Below are 20,440 nucleotides of genomic sequence, written 5' to 3'. Positions count from 1 at the left end.
CATTGCATAAGATTCTGCTATACCCATCATGGGAAACAAGTTCCTCCTACCATTAGATCCCACTCTACCAGAGCAACAGCTACCTCTACAGCCTTTCTCAGGGGGGTTCCTACCAAGGAAATTTTAGAAGCTGCAACTTGGAGTTCTGTACACACCTTCACCAAACATCATCACTTACCTCTTTATTCTAAGTCCAGGGCAGGCTTCGCCACTGCAGTTCTGCAGGGCCTCATTGCCTCCACTAACCCTCTATGATGCCTCCACCCTCCCTTAGCTTTGGGACTCAAACCCAAGTGTGATGACTGCAGCAGGGTAACACGATGAACATAGTCCAGTTTTGTACCTACCATAAATGTAGATGTTGGTGTTCACCCTGCTGCAGTCCAGGTTAACCTCCCTCCAACCCCTCTGATCTACTGGCTAAGTCTTTGCTATGCCTTACTGATGTATTTGCTTATAGCTGAAGGGATTTTGTGTCTAGTGTTCACACCTTTTGGTACCAATTTGGATCACCTTTTTGGGGGCACCTGACATTTGGGGCAAGAAAAACTGAAGAAAATGGCATCTGTTGCAATATATATATACCCCTGGCGCACCGACGTCAGGGATGGAGGTGACAGCAACCGACGTCGGACCAAGACTTTGGAAATCTGGCTGACTGCGGGACCGCCTGACTACAGGATAACCCTAGTGTAATGACTGCAGCAGGGTGAACACTCTAACATCTACGTTTATGGTAGGTACAAAACTGTACTTTCTACAACCAGGTGCTGTCCTAATCCTAATGGACCACACCACAGTTATGTGGTACCTCAGCAAGCAAGGCGGGACAAAAGCCTACCTCTGCAGAATAACCTTACTAATTTCGGACCTAGCCTCTCGGCACAATGTCTTCTGCAGGCATCCTACATCCCCCCTCGCAGGGCAACAAGCAGATTTTCTCAGCAGGACATCCCCTCAGTCACGAATGGATGCTGGACAGTCTTTTTTTTTTTTTTTTTTTTGACTTTTCCACCGGTAAGGCACACCTTGTAGATTTGTCTAGTCCCCCCCCCCCCTTGACAGACAACTGCAGACCTTCTGCACCAAGATCCACACTCCACTAGCATGGAGTATAGACTCATTCAGCATTTCATGGAAGGGGTGGTTTTTTATATGCCTTTCCACCCTTCCTACTAATTCAAAAAGTACTTTTGAAAATCAGGAAACAATCTTGCTGGTGACTTCCTATTGGCAAAGGCAGCACTGGTTCCCCCCCATTTCACTCCCTGTTGGCCAAGGCAGCACTGGTTCCCCCCCATTTCACTCCCTGTTGGCCAAGGCAGCACTGGTTCCCCTATTTCTCTCTAGCAAAGGGCAATCACCACAAGGTGGACCTGACACAAAAGGAACCCTCCTTCACCCACACTTGCAGATGTTGGCCCTGACACTGTTGGGGGGTGATCCTTTTAATTCCCTTCAGGCACCACTACTCTGAGGACATCCTTTCAGTCCTGAGGGAGGCCAGGAAACCTACTACAAGGAAATCTTACTTGGCTAAATGGGGAAAGATTTTCCACATTATGTTTGGGCAAGTATCCTTGCCTCACATCCACTCCTAGTTCCCGTCTGTCAACTCATGACGGGACTTGCATACTCTTCAGTGAAAATCCACCTTTCAGCTATTTCAGCCTGCCTGCCACTAGACCCCCCTCTACTAGCCAGGCTCCGTGTCAAGCTATTCTTGAGGGGTCTTGCACTTCAGACAACCAAGAAAACCCATCCCTACACACTGGGACCTGAACTTCATTCTGGAAAAACTCACCCAGTCCTCATTTGTGCCAACTGGTACTTCTACTCTGCAAATATGCACATAGAAGACTGTACTGGTAGTGGCTATAACTTCAGCCAGAAGGGTGTCAGTTGTAGGCCCTAATGGCCTGCCCACCATACACTACCTTCCACAAGGATAGGGTAACCTTGTAGACCAAACCTTTATGCCCAAGGTGGTCAACAACCTTTACCCACCTTCCCCTCTCCCACCAATGAAAGTGAGGATACTGCACTGCCTGAAAGTACAGACAGCTAAGGTTTTACCTGAACAAAAATCTGACTGGATTTTCTTATGGAATTTTGTTTCCTTCCACTCCAGGGCCCTGGGCAAGGCAGTCTTCAAGCCATCTCATGTTGGGTAAGAAACTGCCTATTTTACTTGTGCCATGGCAAAAAACGGGGAGTAAAGGCTCGCTCTACCAGGGAGTGGCAGCCTCCAAAGCCTTCCTAAAGGGCCTGGTCACTGCATCCATCATGGAAGCAGCTACATGGTGGTCCAGTCATACTTTCACCAAACACTACAAGCTAAATGTTTCTAGAGCAGGATTTGCCAGAGCAATTCTACATGGATTTGTGGAATATGCTAATTCTACCTCCTCCCTTCCATTAAGTTGTGGTACTCTCCCACACCAAGAATACTGCAACATAGGAATAGGGAGGACATGGAATAGCTGTGTAAAATCTTACCATAAACCATAGATGTACTTCTCTTCCATGTTGCAGTATTCCTTCCACCCACCTAACTCCCTTTTATCTTCATTTCCTGGGTCACCCGGTGGCTATACCCTACACCATGCCCAATTCAGCCCCCAAATGGCACTTTGATCCTATGGTTGACATCACTTGCTACTCTTTCAAACTGTCCTACTTGGGCGTTCAAGTTCTGAGATCTGTGCAGACATCCTATTTAAGGCCCCTGGTTTATGGCCTTGCATGTGACATCCCACACAACTACAGCAGCCAAGCTGAAGCTTTTGTATAGGAGCCGATGTATGGGTTGTCTGAAGTGGGAAATCCCGCACAATACTGCAACATGGAAGAGAGGGACAGCCATAGTTATGGTAATATGTTACACAACTATTCTTTCTTTGTGGGCTATTCTGTTTAAATTCTCTGCCTTGCCCTTTGGGCTTTCGACTGCACCCAGCCTGTTTGGCTCCAGTTATTGCCTTCTGCAGGACAAAAGGAATCCAGATATTCCCTTTTCAGGCAGACTGTAGACAGACCCTCCTGCAACACATGCATGTTGCTCTGCTGCAGTCTCTGGGATTTTGGATTAATTCCCCAAATCCAAACTGGAACCTACTCAAGGCATAGTCGTCTTGGGATGCAGGATCCATACAGACTACATGAAAACCTACCTTCCTTTCCAAAAGGTGGAAAACCTGACACTACCTACTCTGGCCCCTTCACACCACAGATGACAGCAAGGCAGCACCTCAAATTCTTGGGCTGCATGGTGTCCACTGTACCCATGCTACCTTTAGCAAGACTCCACATGAGGCAACTACAGTACTTCAGGTCAGTTTGGACAAATGTCTCCCACCCCTTAGAGTACAGGGTACCCTTCCTGCCCTGCCTCAAACAGAAGAGACATTAGTGGTTGAAGCAGGTGAACCTCAACTTGGGTCTTCCCTCCAAACAAAGCAGACCATGTACACAGATGGCTCCTACTTTGGCTAGGAAGCAACTCTGGGGCATCTGGAAGTGCAGGGAGTGTGGCCAGTGCCACACAGGAAAGAGTGTGTCCAAGAAATACAGTATTACTAGCCCTGTGGGCCTCCAACTTCAACCAGGACCCCTAAAAATTTTCAGACAATACCACACTGCTGTGGTATCTCAAACCAAGGGGGGACCAAATCTTATTTGTTTTGCAGACTAGCTCTCCTGTGGGAAATGGCCACCTCCCCAGGGAAGCGACCCTGTAAGCGGTGTACATGCCTTCCCAATATAATTCGGGCAAGACTCCCTCAGCAGATCCATGATGGAAGGCACATGAATGGTTCATGGTGATGTCTTCCTGGACCTGGTCCACCGGTGGGGTACCCCTCAAGTAGACCTGTTTGCCTCAGACAGGCAGCTTGCTTCCTTCTGCACCAGACTACCAGAACCACATGCTATGGCAACAGATGCCTTTTCAGTTTCCTGGAAGTGTATGTTTCTGTATGCACCCCCCCCCCTTCCCCCTTGTTCAAAAGGTCCTGATGAAGATCCAGCAGGACAGACCAAAAGTCTTGATGGTGACTCCCTATTAGCAAAGACAGCATTGGTTTCCCCCTCTTAGAACTATCCAAGGGTAATCACCACAAGTTACCCCTCGTTGGACCTTCTCCTAGCACAAGGGAACCCAAATCCACCCACAGTGGCAATCTCTTCACTTCCCTCTGTGGGTGATGGGTGTCTGAAAGGGATTAGAATCCTTTACAGTGAGGATGTGCTCACTGTCCTGCAGGATGCCAGGAAATCTTGCCCATCAAAGTGGAAAAGATTCTCCCATATGGTGTCTCAAAAGGCAGTTGGACCTGCTGTGAATTGAGACTAGTACTGTCTTGCCTGTCTGAACTATTGCAGACAGGGTTAGCATTCTCATCCATTAACATTAAGATAAATTTGTCTGCAGTCTCCGTTGTCTTTCTCTGGACCCCCCCCCCCCCCCAGCTTCCAGACTGTCTGCAAAGCTGTTCCTTCAGGGGGTACTTCATCTCAGGCTGTCAAGGAACCCCCCTCCATGGGACCCAAAGTATGTTTGAGAAGCTCACACCCCTCCCCCCAATTTGAGCCAGCTGCCAAAGCTTCCCCAGCTCATGGCAGGTCAAGGCCACAAGAAGGGTGTTGCAGGCCGTCATGGCTATTTCACCCTTGGTATTCTACACAGATAAGGTAAGTCTAGAAACTATAACCCTTCATGCCAGAGGTGGTTAATGACCTTTCCTTATCAAGCCATCTGCCTACCCACTTTTCCCAATCCACAGGGAGACGGTGAGAGTACTTCATTCCATGGATGTGTACAGATGGCCTGGATTCTATCTGCACAAAACCAGGTCCATCAGACAGGCGGGCAAACTTTCTCCTTCCATCTCAGGGTCCTAGGGAAAAAATATATCTAAACAATTTCAATATGGATTTCCAAAGCTATTACCTTTTGCTACAAACACCACAGTAAATCCCTGCAAAGTACTATCAAAGCACACTCCACCAGGGCAATTGCCTCTTCTGGGGCATTTTTCAGGAGGTTTGAACACTTCCTACTATTTTTGAAGCAGCCACTTGGTCTTTGCATACATTCACCGAACATTACAAGTTGGACCACATTTTTAGGGCCTGAGCTGGATTTGCCAGGGCTATCCTACATAGATTCCTGGAGAATTCTACTGGGCCACCTCCCTTTTCACAATGGGCTTTGGCACTCACCCATATGTACAGAATACTGCAACATATGAATAGGACATAGAAAAGTTGTGTAAAATTTTACCATAAATATCCTCTTCCATTTTGTAGCATTCCTCCTGTTAATATAGCAGCTCTATTTTTGGATGGCATGGGGCTGGCATTGCCCTTATTAGGACTGATTCCCACTGGGGTGTTCAGTTCTGATGACTGGTGCATGTAGATGTCACTTATGGCCAACACTCTTGCTAGCCACATCAGGTGTCAAACGCACCATACAGTGAAATCTCTTGTATACTGGCCAGACATTCTGGGTGCCAAGAAAGAACCCATATATACAGAATATTGCAACATGGAAGATGACATGTATGGTAAGATTTTACACAACTTTTCTTTCCTTCTGCATCTAGCAGGGGCAATCAAGTTGCCTCTGAGTGGATCTAATCCTACAAGACGATGCATCTCATCCCCCACCTATCCGCTCTTCATCTGACACTGGGTGATAGGAGTTTGATTCCTCAGACACCTTTTTTTTTTTTTTTTTTTTTTTTTTCCCCTGAGGATATGCTGCAAGTCCTGCAGGAAGCCAGGAAACCTACGACTAGGAAGTTTACTTGTCCAAATGGAAGTGTTTGGTGTCATAACCTGGACCCACTTACTGTAGATGCTGCTTTGGTGTTCTCACTTGTGAGTTGAGTGCTGCTTTGGCCTATTAAGGCCCACTTATCTCTCTGCCTTTTTCTCCTTTTGGTGCTAGATTTGAGGTGAAACAATTTCTTGTAGGTGTCCTTAGTATTGGACCTCCCAGGAATCCTGTTCCTCCTCCCTGGGATCTTTATTTTATTGTGGAGAACTTGACTCTGGCTTTAGAGCCTGCCACTTCAGCTTCCTTGCAACATTGTTCTTGGAAGACTATTTTGCTTCTGCCAGATGGGTGTCTGTTGCAGGGCCTTATGGCTTGCCCTTGGTTATTGCCTTGCTCCAGGCAATGTTTGGGCACATTGTACTAGAACCCTGGCATCTACAGTGACATATTGAAAAGAGCTGGACTCTAGCTGAATTTCTTGAGGCAGCAACTTTTTCATCTGTATACTTGAATATTACAAACAGAGCCCTGTTGGATCCATATTCCTCTTGCTCCTCCCTATATTTGTTGGGCTATTGCAGCAATGAGGAATTTGAGCATATGTGGTAAGTGCAACTCTTAGTACTGTTTGCTTAAGCATTACTAAATGATTCACTGTTGTAAAAAGTTGCTGTTCAAATTGGTGACACTAAATGTTGCTTCACACTTGTGGAGTTATGTTCATTTAAGTACTGTTATGATTTGCTGTAGTGAATATACTGTAAGTAATTGATGTACACTCTATAATCTTGACGCAATTTCTGCCCAATAAGTATGGATTATGGTTGAAAAGGGTCTGATCACGTAACTCACCCAGTTACCAATATTGTAGCAAGTCCCCGTTACAGATGAGGATGTTCTTGTTTCACTGTTGCAGTCATTACATTTGGGTAATCTGCTGGCAGGTTGCCCTCAGTCGACCTGATTAACAAAGTCTTGGGTCCTGCGTTGGTTGCTGTCCCTTCCATGATGTCAGGTTGTCAAAACATGCAGCCGACACAATTACATCAGTCCCACGACGCAGAAGCAGTTCGCAAGTACCAGTCAGCAGACTCCTGAAACTTTTATTTTAGAGTTTCAGAACAGAGGTCTTCAACTAAAAAGCCAAGTACCCCATTAGGGAAACCTTTTTTTCTTGGCTCTTTACTGATGTCCGTAAAAGTTAATTGCATTACTTGTGGGAAGCAAATACCTCAAGGATTTTCATTTGTACTGTATTCCTTGCCTAGGCCCTGACCACAACGTGCCTTGCTGTAGGTTTTGTGCTAAATGTAATCGCACTAAGTCTGTATTTTTTGCTTTTAAATATTTTGGCTCACAATTTAATTATCCAGAAATCTCTGGCAATCAGACTACCGGAATACCTTAAAAAAAAAAAAAAAAACCGCAAAGAAAGACAGGCAGAGGTCTAAAACTGACTAGGCTTCTCCTAAGCCAGTCGCCAGTTTGCCAGTACTCAGTGAGGCACTTTCGCAGCCCCTGATAACCCACTACTTCTGATTCGCAGACTTCTTCTGAGACCCATTCAGAGTCTGGTATGCCGCGAGATGCTTCATTTATGGAACCCATGGATGTCTACCTCCGATGGGTCCGGAGCCACTATGCAGGCTCCAGCTTCTGAGGGTGTTTTCAGGCCTACATATTTGTATATTAGACTGACACCATCTTCAAAACTAAGGCCAAAAACTGTCTAAAGACACCTGGGTGACATGTGCAGGCCCTTATGCCTAAAAAAAAAAAGATCAAAATGGCTGAATTTACTCTTAAATTACTCTGATCGGGGGTAGCCAACCCCCCCCCCCCCCCCCCAGAGGCCTAGGCAATACATTGCTTATGAATTCTCTGAACAGGATTCTGCATTTCTTCTGACTCTCCTAATGAGCAGGATTTGTCTTTACAAACTTGAGTACTGATGCAGAAGATTCCATTCCTTCTGCTTCTCCCGCTCAGGATTTCTCTGAATCTAAAAAGACTTGGGGATTTTCTTCTTCCTCAGCATAAGCCTTTGGCTATATCTCCTGTTCTAGGCATTGTTTTTTCAGAATCTAGTATGGCTCCTGATTCTTTGCCTCTGGCTCCTTGTAAGCCGGACATACTACAGGGTTCCTGACTCCCACAAATTCCTTTTCAAAAATCCTATTGCGGATCCTGAAACTTTCTCAGGGTCCCAAGGGCATTAAAGGCCTCTACTGCTAAAAATCCTACCCCTTCTGATAGATTCCAGGGTGCTGGATAGATGGGGTAAGGTTTACACTTCTGCAACCTTGGCAATCCAGGCTTTCAACTGTATTTCATATGCTTAAATATTAACGGCATATCATGGGACTGTGTAAACAGAAAATGGTAATTTCTGACTGTGGAAAATAAAACTTACAGGATTTATTGCTTTCAGCTGAACAAGTTGGAAAACATACTTTGCAATGTGGTTTTGATTCTTTGGAGGCCAAAGATTAGTTCAACCTCCAAGATAATGGGCACTGGCCTACTAAGAACTGGTCCTTTCCAGTTCCTTAGTGCCAAGTCAAACCAACGTTCCAAAGGCTTCAGGTTTGTCACAAGGGACTTTATAACAAAACAATGGGGTGCTGCCTCCTCCTCCAAATCTGGAAACATCAAGGCACCTCCCTGTGGTAAGCAGTCTCAGTGACTGCCCTTTACACTTGCCAAGCACTTACCTGTTGGCCGCCCCTTTTGGGGGGAAAACTGGCACTTCATGCAAGAAACTGGCAACTTGTAACCCAGGACAAATGGCTTTTAAATGTAGTACCCCAGGGATACAGATTTCATTTCCACATGTTGCCAGTCCCAAACAGATGGAAAGACTGGCCCCAAATCAGTGGGCAGAGGCCCTGTAACAAGTACTGTCCCTCATGAACATGGGGCTGTTCAACCGGTACTAGAAGAGGGAAAGGGACAGTTTCTATTGGAGACTCTTCCTGGTACCGAGAGAAGACATCATGGCGTTCAGTTCTGGACTTAGCTACTCTAAACACATTTCTGGGCATTCCAAAATTCAAGATGCTTACTCTTAGAGTTACTGCCTATGCTAGGCAAAGATGCCTGTTTGGGACATGCAGGTTAAGTCTAGAGCTACCAAACAGGGAATCTTGCAGAACATACCTCCGCTTCAAAGCAGGCTACTTACATTACCAGTTCTCTGCACTGCCCTTTGGCTTATCTACTGCGCCCAGTGTCTTCACAAAATGCCTGGCTCCAGTAATTGCATTTTGCAGACAAATATTCAAATATATCCATATCTGGGTGATTGTCGCAGGCAGAAAACAAGGACATTCTTCTAAAACATCTGGCGTTACAAAGGGTTCTAACTTGTCTAGGGTACACTATATATAAATGAAAAGTCACAACTGGTACCCCCTCAAATTACATTCCTGAGTGCAAGCCTGAATACAACTGCCCAGATGGCTTACCTTAAGCCAGAAAAGCAACTTCATTTGGTAACTTACTTCAAACAGGTGGCCACAAAAACCCTGCTATTTGCAAGATGCATTCTGCAAGCCTAGGGGGTTCATGGCCTCCTGCATTCTTCTAATTCCATATGCAAGACTGCATATGAGGAAACTTCAGTGGTACTTAAAAGTTTATGGAGTCAGCACAGTCGCAGCCTGGAAACAATAATTCCTATCATACTTTGGCTGTAACTAGAGTTCCTATGGTGGGCAGAGGCCTGCCACCAAAACGAGGGACTGCTATTCACTCTACCCCCTGCTGCCCAAACTACAGAGACTATGCTTGGGGGGCTCATCTGGCAGGGAAGCACGTTCAGGGCAAATGGAGCCCAAATCAAATGCACCTTCATATCAAGCAAAAAGATGCTAGCTGTACAGAATGCACTGACAGCCTTCAAGGACTACCTTCATCCAGGGCAATTGATGGACAACACCACAGTTGTGTGGTACATAAGCAAGGGGGGTACACACACCTACACACCTACCCCCTTTGCAGACTAGCCATGGCATTGTGGAACACTGCCTTGACCTATCAAATACAGCTACAAGCTCAGTTTCTTCCAGGAAAGCTGAATACTCTGGCAGACTAAGCAGAAACCTCATGGACCCACACAAATGGAAACTGGAACCATGGACTTTCAACATGTTTACATGCAAATCGGGGAGTCCAGACATGGATCTTTTTGCCTCACCCCAGAAATATCAGTTGGACAGATTCTGCACAAGATTTCAGAAAAAAGCCTGGAAAGTGGATGCTCTCATTCAGCTGGAAATGCCTTTCCCCCTTTTCCCCTTTGCCTCTGCTCTCCAAAGTTCTACTAAGTCATTTGATTGCTCCAGACTGGCCTCTCCAATACTGGTACCCCCTTCTGTGCAGTGTCGCACCTTCCACCGTGGCACCTGCCTCAAGACACCTTAGTGTCTCAGCAGAACAACCAAATTCTGCACACTAGTCTCCAGACTTTGAATCTTGTGTGGCTAATCACCTAAATTCACCCTTGGCATCCCTCAGCAAACCTATGGATGTAATTTTGGAGAAGAGGCCTAGTACTAGAAAATCTTATGCTGATGGAAAAGATTTTGTGGCTGGTATCGCAACGGATAAGCACAGCAGTGCCCAATATTCCTCAGATTTTACAATACTTAGATGCTTCACAAGGGCCTGTCCTTTTCTTCCATAAAAATCCATGTCTCAGCCATTTCAGCTCATTACAGCACGGAGCCTCCCCTCTTCTCTCATCCTCTGCTAAAGCAGTGTCTCAGAGGGGCCAAAAACATAAGACCACCCAGAGCTCCAACCCCTGCCTGAGACCTCAACTTTTTTTTTGAAAAACTCCTTTTGAGCCAGCTGCTACTGCAGACTTAAAATTTCTGTCTTGGGAAAACTGCTTTCCTTTTAGCAGTTTCTTCAGCTAGAAGGATTTCCGAATTACAGGCTCTTATGGCAAAGGAGCCTTTTATTATTTTTCATGTGGACAGTGGACAGGATGTCTCTGGACCAATCCATCCTTCATGCCTAAGGTGATATCCAGTGTGGCTCTTGATTAAACCATTCATTTGCCAGCTTTCTTTCCCGATCCACAGAACAAGGGGGAGCGGATTCTGCATTCATTGGATGTACACAGACAGCTTAAATTTTTCTTAAACAGGTCAAAATCTCAAGTCTGAAACTACTGGTGGCATTTGCTGCAGAGGGAAAGGCTATTTCAAAAGCTGACCATTTCCAAATGGATAAGCCATTGTATTTCTGCTATATGCACCATGGTAAAACTATCCGCCAGGGGATCAGGTCTCATTCCACCAGGGCTGCATCTACTTCTACATCCTATCAGAGACATTCTAGAAGCTGCTACCTGGAGCTCAATTCCCAAGTTCACCAAACATTGCCATTTACCGCTCTTCTCTAAATCCAGAGCTGGCTTTGCCACTGCTGTCCTGCAGGGCCTTATAGCTGGTCCTAATGCTGTTTAAATTCCATCCTCCCAACCATAGTTTTGGGAATCTACCCAAATGTAATGACCAACAGTGAAACACAAAACATAGTACAGTTGTGTACACTCTACATAAATGTAGATGTTGGTGTATTCACTGTTGCAGTCCTGGTTACCCTCCCCCAACCCTGTTTTTTTTCTTTCTATACTTATTCTTTCCTTTACTATGCTTAAAAGCCTTTTTGGTGTATTTGCTTTAGTTTGGAGATATATTTATTTTTGTGTGTAATTATTTGGCTCCCCATTTGGGGGTACCTGACATCTGGGGCAAGAAACTGTAATGGTGTCTGCTGCATGTTTTATACCCCTGATGACCTGACGACATGGAAGAAGGGACAGCAACTGACGCAGGACCAAAAACTTTGTTAATCAGGCCAGCAGATTACCCAAATGTAATGACTGCAACAGTGAATACAATCTACATTTATGGCAAGTGTACACAACTGTACTTTTCCTTTATGGCAAGTGTACACAACTGTACTTTTCCTTTATGGTAAACTATTTGACAGTGGTGGATTGTTTTTTGACTGTGCTACTCTTCTATACCAGTTTTCCCAAGTTTTAACACAATGTCTTTTATAGCATTAAAATTCACTGACTTGCAAATTCCCCTTCCCCCCAATTTGGTAATCATCTCTGCCAACCAAACCTGAGAAGGGAAAGTGATAGATTTTCTGTGCTTGGTATGAGTAAATTTAGTGCAAGATTGAATGGGGGGCTGTGTACCTGTAAGCTTTTTCTAGAATATGGGGGGTCATATTTTTAACAGGAATGACGGGCCCTGTTCAGTTTAACCCCTTTCTTGGGCCACAAGTCCATGCATTTTCCTGCAGGTAGTTACCCTTCACAGACCTAGTTAACCAGTGCAGCTACTGGGTTGTGGTAAAAAGCAAGTTGTTAAAATCTTGCATTTTAGAAATGCTACTACTGTCCTTTTTTGCCGAAATTTAGATCAGACTTGTGCGTCTGTGTACTTTGTGTATGTAGCTGCACATGTGTGCAGTGCATACATGCATACATATAGCATAATGCATTGACTGCTTTCAGATTAGCTTTAGCCTCTCATAGTGAAAAACCTTGTGGCCTTTTAAGGCAAACTGGGAACATTTTGTCTACACACTGCAGATTGGATCCCTTTTGCATAAATACTTCAGTAGTGCCTTGTGAGCTTTGAAGTTGCTGCTTTGCAGAGAGCATATGCCTGTTACCAGACATGCTAGTTGCCTTGTAAAGGATGCACCTCTGCAGAGTGGCCTCATTAGATTTTCTGTGGGAATACAGTTACTGTTAAGGTAATGAGCTGAGCAACATCCCATTTCTCACCCCCCCCCCCCCCACCACCACGTGTGTGGTGGTACTGGTCATGTTACTTCTATTTTTCCTGTGCTACTAATGGGTTCGCTGTGTTTTTATAGCAGAAGCAAACTTAAGGGTTGGGTTTTTTGTTACATCTGTCTTAAGCTCTTTAGATGAAGAAAAATGGGGGTGATTAGTTAAATGGGGGTGGGTATCTAAATGGTTTGCATAATTGTATAGGAATACTGGTATGGTGGTTCCCAGAAGGAAACTGATTTGGGGGGGGGGGGGTTCATGCTTTCTTCCATGCTACTTAGAATTTAAAATAGAAGCTTGATGATGATCATGTAATGTTGACCTACATAGTGTCTATTGAAAGATTGCACTTTCTTGGAAGTTGTATCTGCGGCCTCAGCAAATTTTTGCTTGTTTACATTTGTAATGGACTCTACTGCTATCTACTACTGCCACTTCACTGTACAAATTGAAGTGTGAACTCATTGGCTGTACAAAAACTCCAAGTGGTAGCTTAAATATCTTTTTTTCTTTTGTAGGCATCTGGTGTTTCAGTGGCTGATATTGTTGTCCAAACCTTTAATGATATGAAGGTGAGAAAAGCAGAAAGTGTGGAAGATGCAAAGAAGAGGAAGAAGGGGGTAATGTTCTGCTTGAATAAAGAAATGACTCAAATAGTTATAGATGAAGAAAGACAGATCCTGTGTGGAGACATTGGCACAACTGTTAAAGATCCCTTGATGGACTTTTTCAAACTCCTGCCATTGAAAGATTGCCGCTATTGCCTCTTTGATTTAAGCTACAGAACCAAGGAATCTGTAAAGGAAGACCTAATCTTCGTATTCTGGTAAAATTGCAGTTTGCTTCTTAATGTATTTGCATTTTTTTTTTGTGCTTTTTACCACAGTTTATGTATGTGCTTTATTGGACAGCTAAAGTATAAGTAATCAAACTTGCTACCAGCTCCTGTTTTCACTAGGTGTGCCTTCCCACCTTGTACTCCAGGTGCTCAACCTGACATGCATCTGGGGCTGGTGAGGAGTTGGGACACTGGTGTAGCATTGTTGCTGCTGGGAGTATGCTCCATCCACTGCCCTTGAGCAGCCTTGGCTTGCAAGCTCTGCAGTGGTTGTCACCGCCCTTGAGCAGCCTTGGCTTGCAAGCTCTGCAGTGGCTGCCACCGCCCTTGAGCAGCCTTGGCTTGCAAGCAAAGAGATGCATTTGCAGCTCTGATCTCGCTGAACACTGGGAGTTCTTTAACTTGAGTGAAAATTTGAGTCTGAGGCCTTTGGAAGTTTTTAAATGAGACCTCCAGTCTCTGTTCATATTCTGGTGCAATAAATTGGCTGGGGAGGGTAATTCATTTGGCATCTCAAATGTGTTAGAAATGCAAGAGTTGGGCTATAAAGGTGCTTCAGCTGTAACCATTCTCATTTGAAAGTTTGGTCTTGACCAAGTAAGTGTAGGGATTATACCATATGTATTACAGAAAGCCATTTAGTGGCTAAAGTTGAATATCCCTCTTGTAATAACAGGAGGGTATTTGGGAAGTTATAGCATAACATGGTTAACGTAGACTTGGTAAGATACAAGACATGACTGTTGCTTGCCCAACATCCCTTCCTTGCTTTGGCCAGCTGGCTCATTTGTTTACCATCGCCTTGGTGAGGATCCGCTAAGAGGGAATGTAATTCTGGCAGCAGTCACAGGTTGCTGCTTCAGATAATTTAGTGGGTTGACAGCACCCAGGCAAATCCCCCTACTTCTGTGAGGGTATTCTCAGCAAGCAGTAGCGTGCCATACCCCCCCCCCCCCCAGTCCACATTGCTTCCCTGGTAGTCTCTAGGGATGAAGCCTGTGCATATATTCCTCCTGATACACTACCTAGCTCCTCCAGTGTAGGGACTGATAAGATCTTGGTCTTGGGGCCCCATTCCTCTGTCATGGTGCCAGGTCTACAGTGAGACCATTTGATAAGCTGCAGAAGATGGAGTATTGCGCTGGCTAGTAAGAGTTAAATTTTAAGGGTGCTAGAGCGGTTTGCTTTCTGCAAATCTGGTGACTTGTTATGGGAAGTGGTACATCTGCGTTCAGTTAAGTGTCTGGGGGTTGCTCTAACTTTGTCTTGCCATATCCATTTGCGCAAGTCCTTGTATGTCATTAATGCATTTGCCTAGTTGGTCTGACTTGAGGCCCATATTGGGAGTGAATATGGGTGGAGACTCCTCCTGGAAATGTTTTTGCAGGAAAGCAGAGTTCACATTTGCAGCGATGTATAACACAGCATGAAGAGGCAGGAAACATAGTTGCTAATGGGCCTGTCGGACCTGGAAATGTGGAGGTGAGTTGGACTTTTGGTGTGAGTTAACACTTCCCACACCTATCCAGGTGCCAGTTACTGTTGAATACGTTATGCACTTTAGGTATTTGTCTTTCATTCAGGCTATGAAACTGGTTGTAGGCTTGGGGAAACTGGAGGTTTCTTAGTCCCTTTTTTTATGCAGAGGGTTTAGTGTGAGCTGCTAATGAACTTTTTAATTTTCCATATGCTGACTAACTGGCCTTAATTTGTCCAGTCAACTGTGCAACACTGAGCAACCCCCCCCCCCCCCCACCTCCAACATCAATCCTTTTAAAATCCCCCTTTATTAAAAAAGTGTGGGAGGGTGTAAACTTCCAACCGAGAAACTGAAGATGGACTTTACCTTTTCATTTTTACTGTGAATGTATCGCACTAGGGAAGCGCACGGATGGGGTGTGGTGAAGTGAATGTCATGATCAAACAGGAGGTAGTTTTTTTTTCCTAACCACTTGGGACTGGGACACCAGAAGCGTTGGGGACACTCGGATCAAATATTCCGCGATTTCTATTGGCACAGCAGTTTTGAAGTGGTGTGCCAGTTTGTCCCTCCACTTTTGTGCCTAGTTATGTGGGCTTAAAGTAGTAGTCTTTAAATCTTTTGGCCAAAACAGAGGAAGGCAGCTATTTTTTAAAATTGAAGCTCCTCCACAAGAGGTCTGAATGTTGCAAGTGTTAAGCTCCTTTAAATCTTAAGCACGCAGTGCTGTGTTGCAGAAAATCATTGCTTTGCTTTACAGTATTAGTGGATGAGCTTTGAAGTGGCCTGTAAGTTCATTGACTAGTCTTCCCTAAATGGGCTTTTGGTAGCCTCTGATAGGAATGGAGTCACTGACCTTGTTCTGGATTGCTGCCAGCGTTTCCTTATTTTTTGGAGTGATAAAAGGTTTCTCATCTCATGGCTTACCAGCTGTTTAAATTTAGTTCCATGGGACTGTTACAAGTGTAGATGCCTACTCTACAGGCACCAGCCTTAACTCCTTCAAAGCATTGATCTGTTTGCAGAATGAAGTCTTTTCCAGTATTTGATCTAATGAATCTTTTCTCAAGTGGGTTTGGATCTGCTCTGTTGGATCAGTCTGCCGTTGCTAAAGCTCACGCCCACCAAATGTCATGCTTCTCCCTTGTCCACAGTGCACCTACCAAGTTCCCTCCAGATCTGGTTACTTCTAGCTATCGGATGTAGTCTACAATCTCTCGCGCTGTTTTTAAGAATCTTATTTTCTTTCAATTTTCACTTATTGAGACTAACCTTTTTCTGTTTTGTTCCTGTTTTTGTACTACATTGCCCTTTGTTATCTTCATGCCATTGTTGGTATTCCCTTGATGCTCTCCTAGCTAGTATGACTAGTGTATTTGTAAACTCTTTTCGCTGTTGCCCCTTTCCCATTTTGTACTTTTGTACACTGATACTGTCTTATCAGCCCTTTCTTTTGGGACTCTGAAGTCTCTCTAACATTGTTACTCTTATCCCTCTCCTGCCTTTCTTAAAAAAAAAAAAAAAAAAGTCTGTGTGCGCCTGTGTGTGTGTGCGCCTGTGTGTGTGCGCCTGTGTGTGTGTGCGCCTGTGTGTGTGTGCGCCTGTGTGTGTGTGCCTGTGTGTGTGTGTGCGCCTGTGTGTGTGTGTGTGTGTGCGCGCCTGTGTGTGTGCGCGCCTGTGTGTGTGCGCGCGCCTGTGTGTGTGTGCCTGTGTGTGTGTGCGCCTGTGTGTGTGCGCCTGTGTGTGTGCGCCTGTGTGTGTGCGCCTGTGTGTGTGCGCCTGTGTGTGTGCGCCTGTGTGTGTGCGCCTGTGTGTGTGTGTGTGTGCCTGTGTGTGTGTGTGTGCGCCTGTGTGTGTGCGCCTGTGTGTGTGTGCGCCTGTGTGTGTGTGTGTGTGTGTGTGTGTGCGCCTGTGTGTGTGCGCCTGTGTGTGTGCGCCTGTGTGTGTGTGCGCCTGTGTGTGTGTGCGCGCCTGTGTGTGTGTGTGTGTGCGCCTGTGTGTGTGTGTGTGTGCGCCTGTGTGTGTGTGTGTGCGCCTGTGTGTGTGCGCGCGCCTGTGTGTGTGTGCGCGCGCCTGTGTGTGTGTGCGCGCCTGCCTGTGTCACATTCACCAAGCTTCTCTAAATCCAGAGCTGGCTTTGCCACTGCAGTCTTGCAGAGCCTTATAGCTGGTCCTACTGCTAATTTCCTCCTCCCATCCTTAGCTTTGGGAATCTACCCAAATGTGATAACTGCAACAGTGAATACTCTGACATCTACATTTATGGTAAGTTGTCTTTTGGCTTTTAGGTTTCAGGTTAGGGGTCGCCACAGCTGAACTCCAGTCCGCTAATGATTGGCAGTTGATTTTTACGTGCAGAGTTGCCAGCCCTGACGCACAACCTTCAACGAAGGTACACCCATTCACGCATGTTTCCATGCAGAAGACTCTAACTGAGAATCGAACCGGACAGTGTCTTACTGTGAGGCAACGCTACCGCAGCACCACCGTGCCAATATCTTCAGTGGGGAGAACATGAGGTCAGTCGGAAAATACTGAGCTATTACAGAAGACATTTCCAGAACCTGCACCTGTTACAGATGTTTGTTTCATTGTTTCAGTCATTACATTTGGGTAATCTGCTGGCAGGTTGTCGTCAGTCGGCCTGATTAATGGTCTTGGGTCCTGTCAGATGCTGTCGCTTCCATGACATCGGGGGTATATGACATCGGGGGCATAAAACATGCATCTGACGCCGTTGCATCAGTCTTCCTTGCTGCGCAATGCCTAAAGCAGATGGCAAGTGCCAGTCGGCAGACTCCTGAAATTTTCGTTTCGGTTTCAGAACCGAAGTCTTCAACTAAAAAGCTAAGTACCCCGTTGGGGGAAACTTTCTTGCTCCTTGCCGATGTCAGTAAAAGTTAATTGTATTACTTGTGGGAAGCAAATGCCTCAAGGATTTCTATTTGTACTCTTTTCCTTGCCTAGGCCCTGACCACGATGTACATTGCTGTCTGTTTTATGCTTTATTTAATCAGCGCACTCGGTAGTCTGTACATTATTTGCTTCTAAATATTTCTGTTATCATTTATCCAGAAATGATGTCTGTTGGCCATCAAACTACCAGAATACTAAAAAAACGCAAAGACAGGCCATTGAGATCCAAAACTGCTAACTACTCTTAAGCCAGTCACCAGTTTGCTGGTAATCAGTGAGGCGCATGCATTTGCAGCCCCTGATACCGCTACTTCTGATTCGCAGGCCTCTACTGAGACCCATTTGGAGTCCGGTATGTCACGAGATGCTTGACTTGCGGAACCCGTGGATGTCTGGACCTTGGATGGGTTCGGAGCCACTGTGCAGGTACCAGCTTCTGAGGGTGTATTCAGGCCTACAGATTAGTATATTAAACAGACCCTTCAATATTAAGGCCAAAATCTCAATCTGTCTAAAACATCGATGCCCAGGCTACATGTTGAGGCCGCTATGCCTAAACTATCAAAATGGCTGAAGATTAGATTACTCTACTCTAATCAGGGGTAGTCAACCCCCCCCCCCCTTTTCTAAGTCTTAGAGCTGAACTTGACTGAATCTTCTGAACAGGACCCTTTCTTCTGACTCTTCTAATGACCAGGATTTGTCCATGCCTACTTAGGATTCTGATGCAGAGGATTCCATTCCTTCTGCTTCTCCCCCTGAGGATTTTTCTTTTGGGGAAACTTTACATACCTTAAGGGAGCATTTCTACTGGGGAAAGTCAGGATTTTTCTGATTCCAAAAGAGGCTTGGGGATTTCCTTCCTCTGCATAGGCCTTTGGCTATACCTCCTGTACTAGACATTTTCAGAATCCAGTATGGCCCTTGATTCCCTGCCTCCGGCCCCTTGTAAGCCAGACAGATACTATAGGGTTCCGGACTCCCACAAATTCCTTTTCAAAAATCTTGTTGCCCTTGCACCCCTGAGAAATGGTTTCAGGGTTCACATTAATGCTTCTACTGCTAAAAATCCTACTCCTTATGATGGACTCCAGGGTGCTGGATAGATGGTGTAAAAAGGCTTATACTTCTGCAACCTTGGCAATCGGTGCTTTAAACTGTCAATTCCATATGGTAAAATATCAACGGCATATAATGGGACTGCTTATTTCTGACTGGAAAATAAGTATTTACAGGATTTATTGCATTCAGCTGAACAAGTTGGAAAACGTACTTTGCAATGCGGTTTTGATTCTTTGGAGGCCTCTTGCAGGGCTGCTGTTACTGGGTCTGTGCTTAGAATGCATGCTTTGCTTAAGGAGCAATCTCTGCCTGATCATGTTAAAGCTAAATTGTTTCTTTGCAGCAGGACCATCTGTTTGGCAATAAGGCTGAAGAGGTTCTAAAGACGGAAGATTAAAGCTAAATCTATGCAAACTGAGATTTTTTACAAGTACAACCTCCAAGATTTAGTAGGCACTGGCCTAGTAACTGTTCCTTTCCAGTTACTTCCACAGCCACTCAAGCCAATCCCAGACATTCCAAAGCATCAGGTTTCATAATTAAGCAATGGGGTGCCTCCACTTCCAAAACTGGAAACAAGGCATCCACCTATGGTAAACTGTCTCAATGACTTTCCTTAACAAGCTCTTACCTTTTAGCCGCCCCTTTGGGGGGAAAACTGGCTCTTCATGCAAAAAAACTGGCAACTCGGAACCCAGGACAAATGGGTATTAATTGGTGTCCCAGGGATACAGACTTCATTTCCACACTGCCACCCCCAAATCGGTGGGCAGAGGCTCGGAAACAAGTACTTTTCCTCTTCTGGTACAAGTTGAATTGCCCCCATGCTTAGGAGGGAAAGGGACAAGGTTTCTATTCCAGACTTTTCCTGGTACCCAGAAGACTAATCATGGTGTCTAATTCTGGACCTGTCTACTCTAAACACCTTTCTGGACATGCTGAGACTTCAATTACTTCCTATTGCTAGGCAAAGATGCCTGGTTGGCAACTCAAGATTTAAGAGGCTTACTTGCATATCCCAATCGGGGAATCTTGCGGAAGATACCCCTACTTCAAAGCAGGCTATTTGCATCATCAGTTCTCTGCGCTGCCCTTTGGCTTATCTACTGCGCCCAGGGTATTTACAAAGTGCCTGGCTCCAGTAATTGCACTTTGCAGGCAAAGAAATATTCAAATATATCCATACCTGGAGAATTGTCTAATTCAGGCAGAAAACTAGGCCATTCTTAATCTGGCGTTTGTAAAAAGGGTTCTAACTTGTCTAGGGTACACCATAAATGAAAAATCACAACTGGTACCCTCTCAAATTACATTCCTGGGTGCAAGCTTGAATACAACTGCCCAGATGGCTTTCCTTGCGCCAGAAAAGCAAATTAATTTGTTAACTTACAGGTGGCCACAAAAACCCTGCTATCTGCAAGACAAATACTGCAAGCCTTGGGGTTCATGGCTTCCTGCATTCTAATTCCATATGCAAGACTGCATATGAGGAAACTTCAGTGGTGCTTAAGTTTATGGAGTCAACATTGT

At 45.2% G+C, this 20,440-nt stretch overlaps 1 protein-coding gene across 1 annotated transcript in view; it reads left to right on the top strand.

Annotated features, from left to right (window-relative positions):
• Positions 1–20,440, top strand: part of LOC122793128 (cofilin-2-like) — a 208,261-nt gene that overhangs the window by 70,259 nt on the left and 117,562 nt on the right. Inside the window, exon 2 of the mRNA XM_044060892.1 lies at positions 13,133–13,440. Coding sequence (XP_043916827.1) covers positions 13,133–13,440 — 308 coding nt within the window. The remainder of the gene's footprint in view (positions 1–13,132; positions 13,441–20,440) is intronic.

This window comes from Protopterus annectens, chromosome 2.part0 (assembly GCF_019279795.1).
Source record: "Protopterus annectens isolate FY-2018-M chromosome 2.part0, PAN1.0, whole genome shotgun sequence".
Classification (NCBI taxonomy): domain Eukaryota; kingdom Metazoa; phylum Chordata; order Ceratodontiformes; family Protopteridae; genus Protopterus; species Protopterus annectens.
This window is presented reverse-complemented; position numbering and strand designations above follow the sequence as displayed.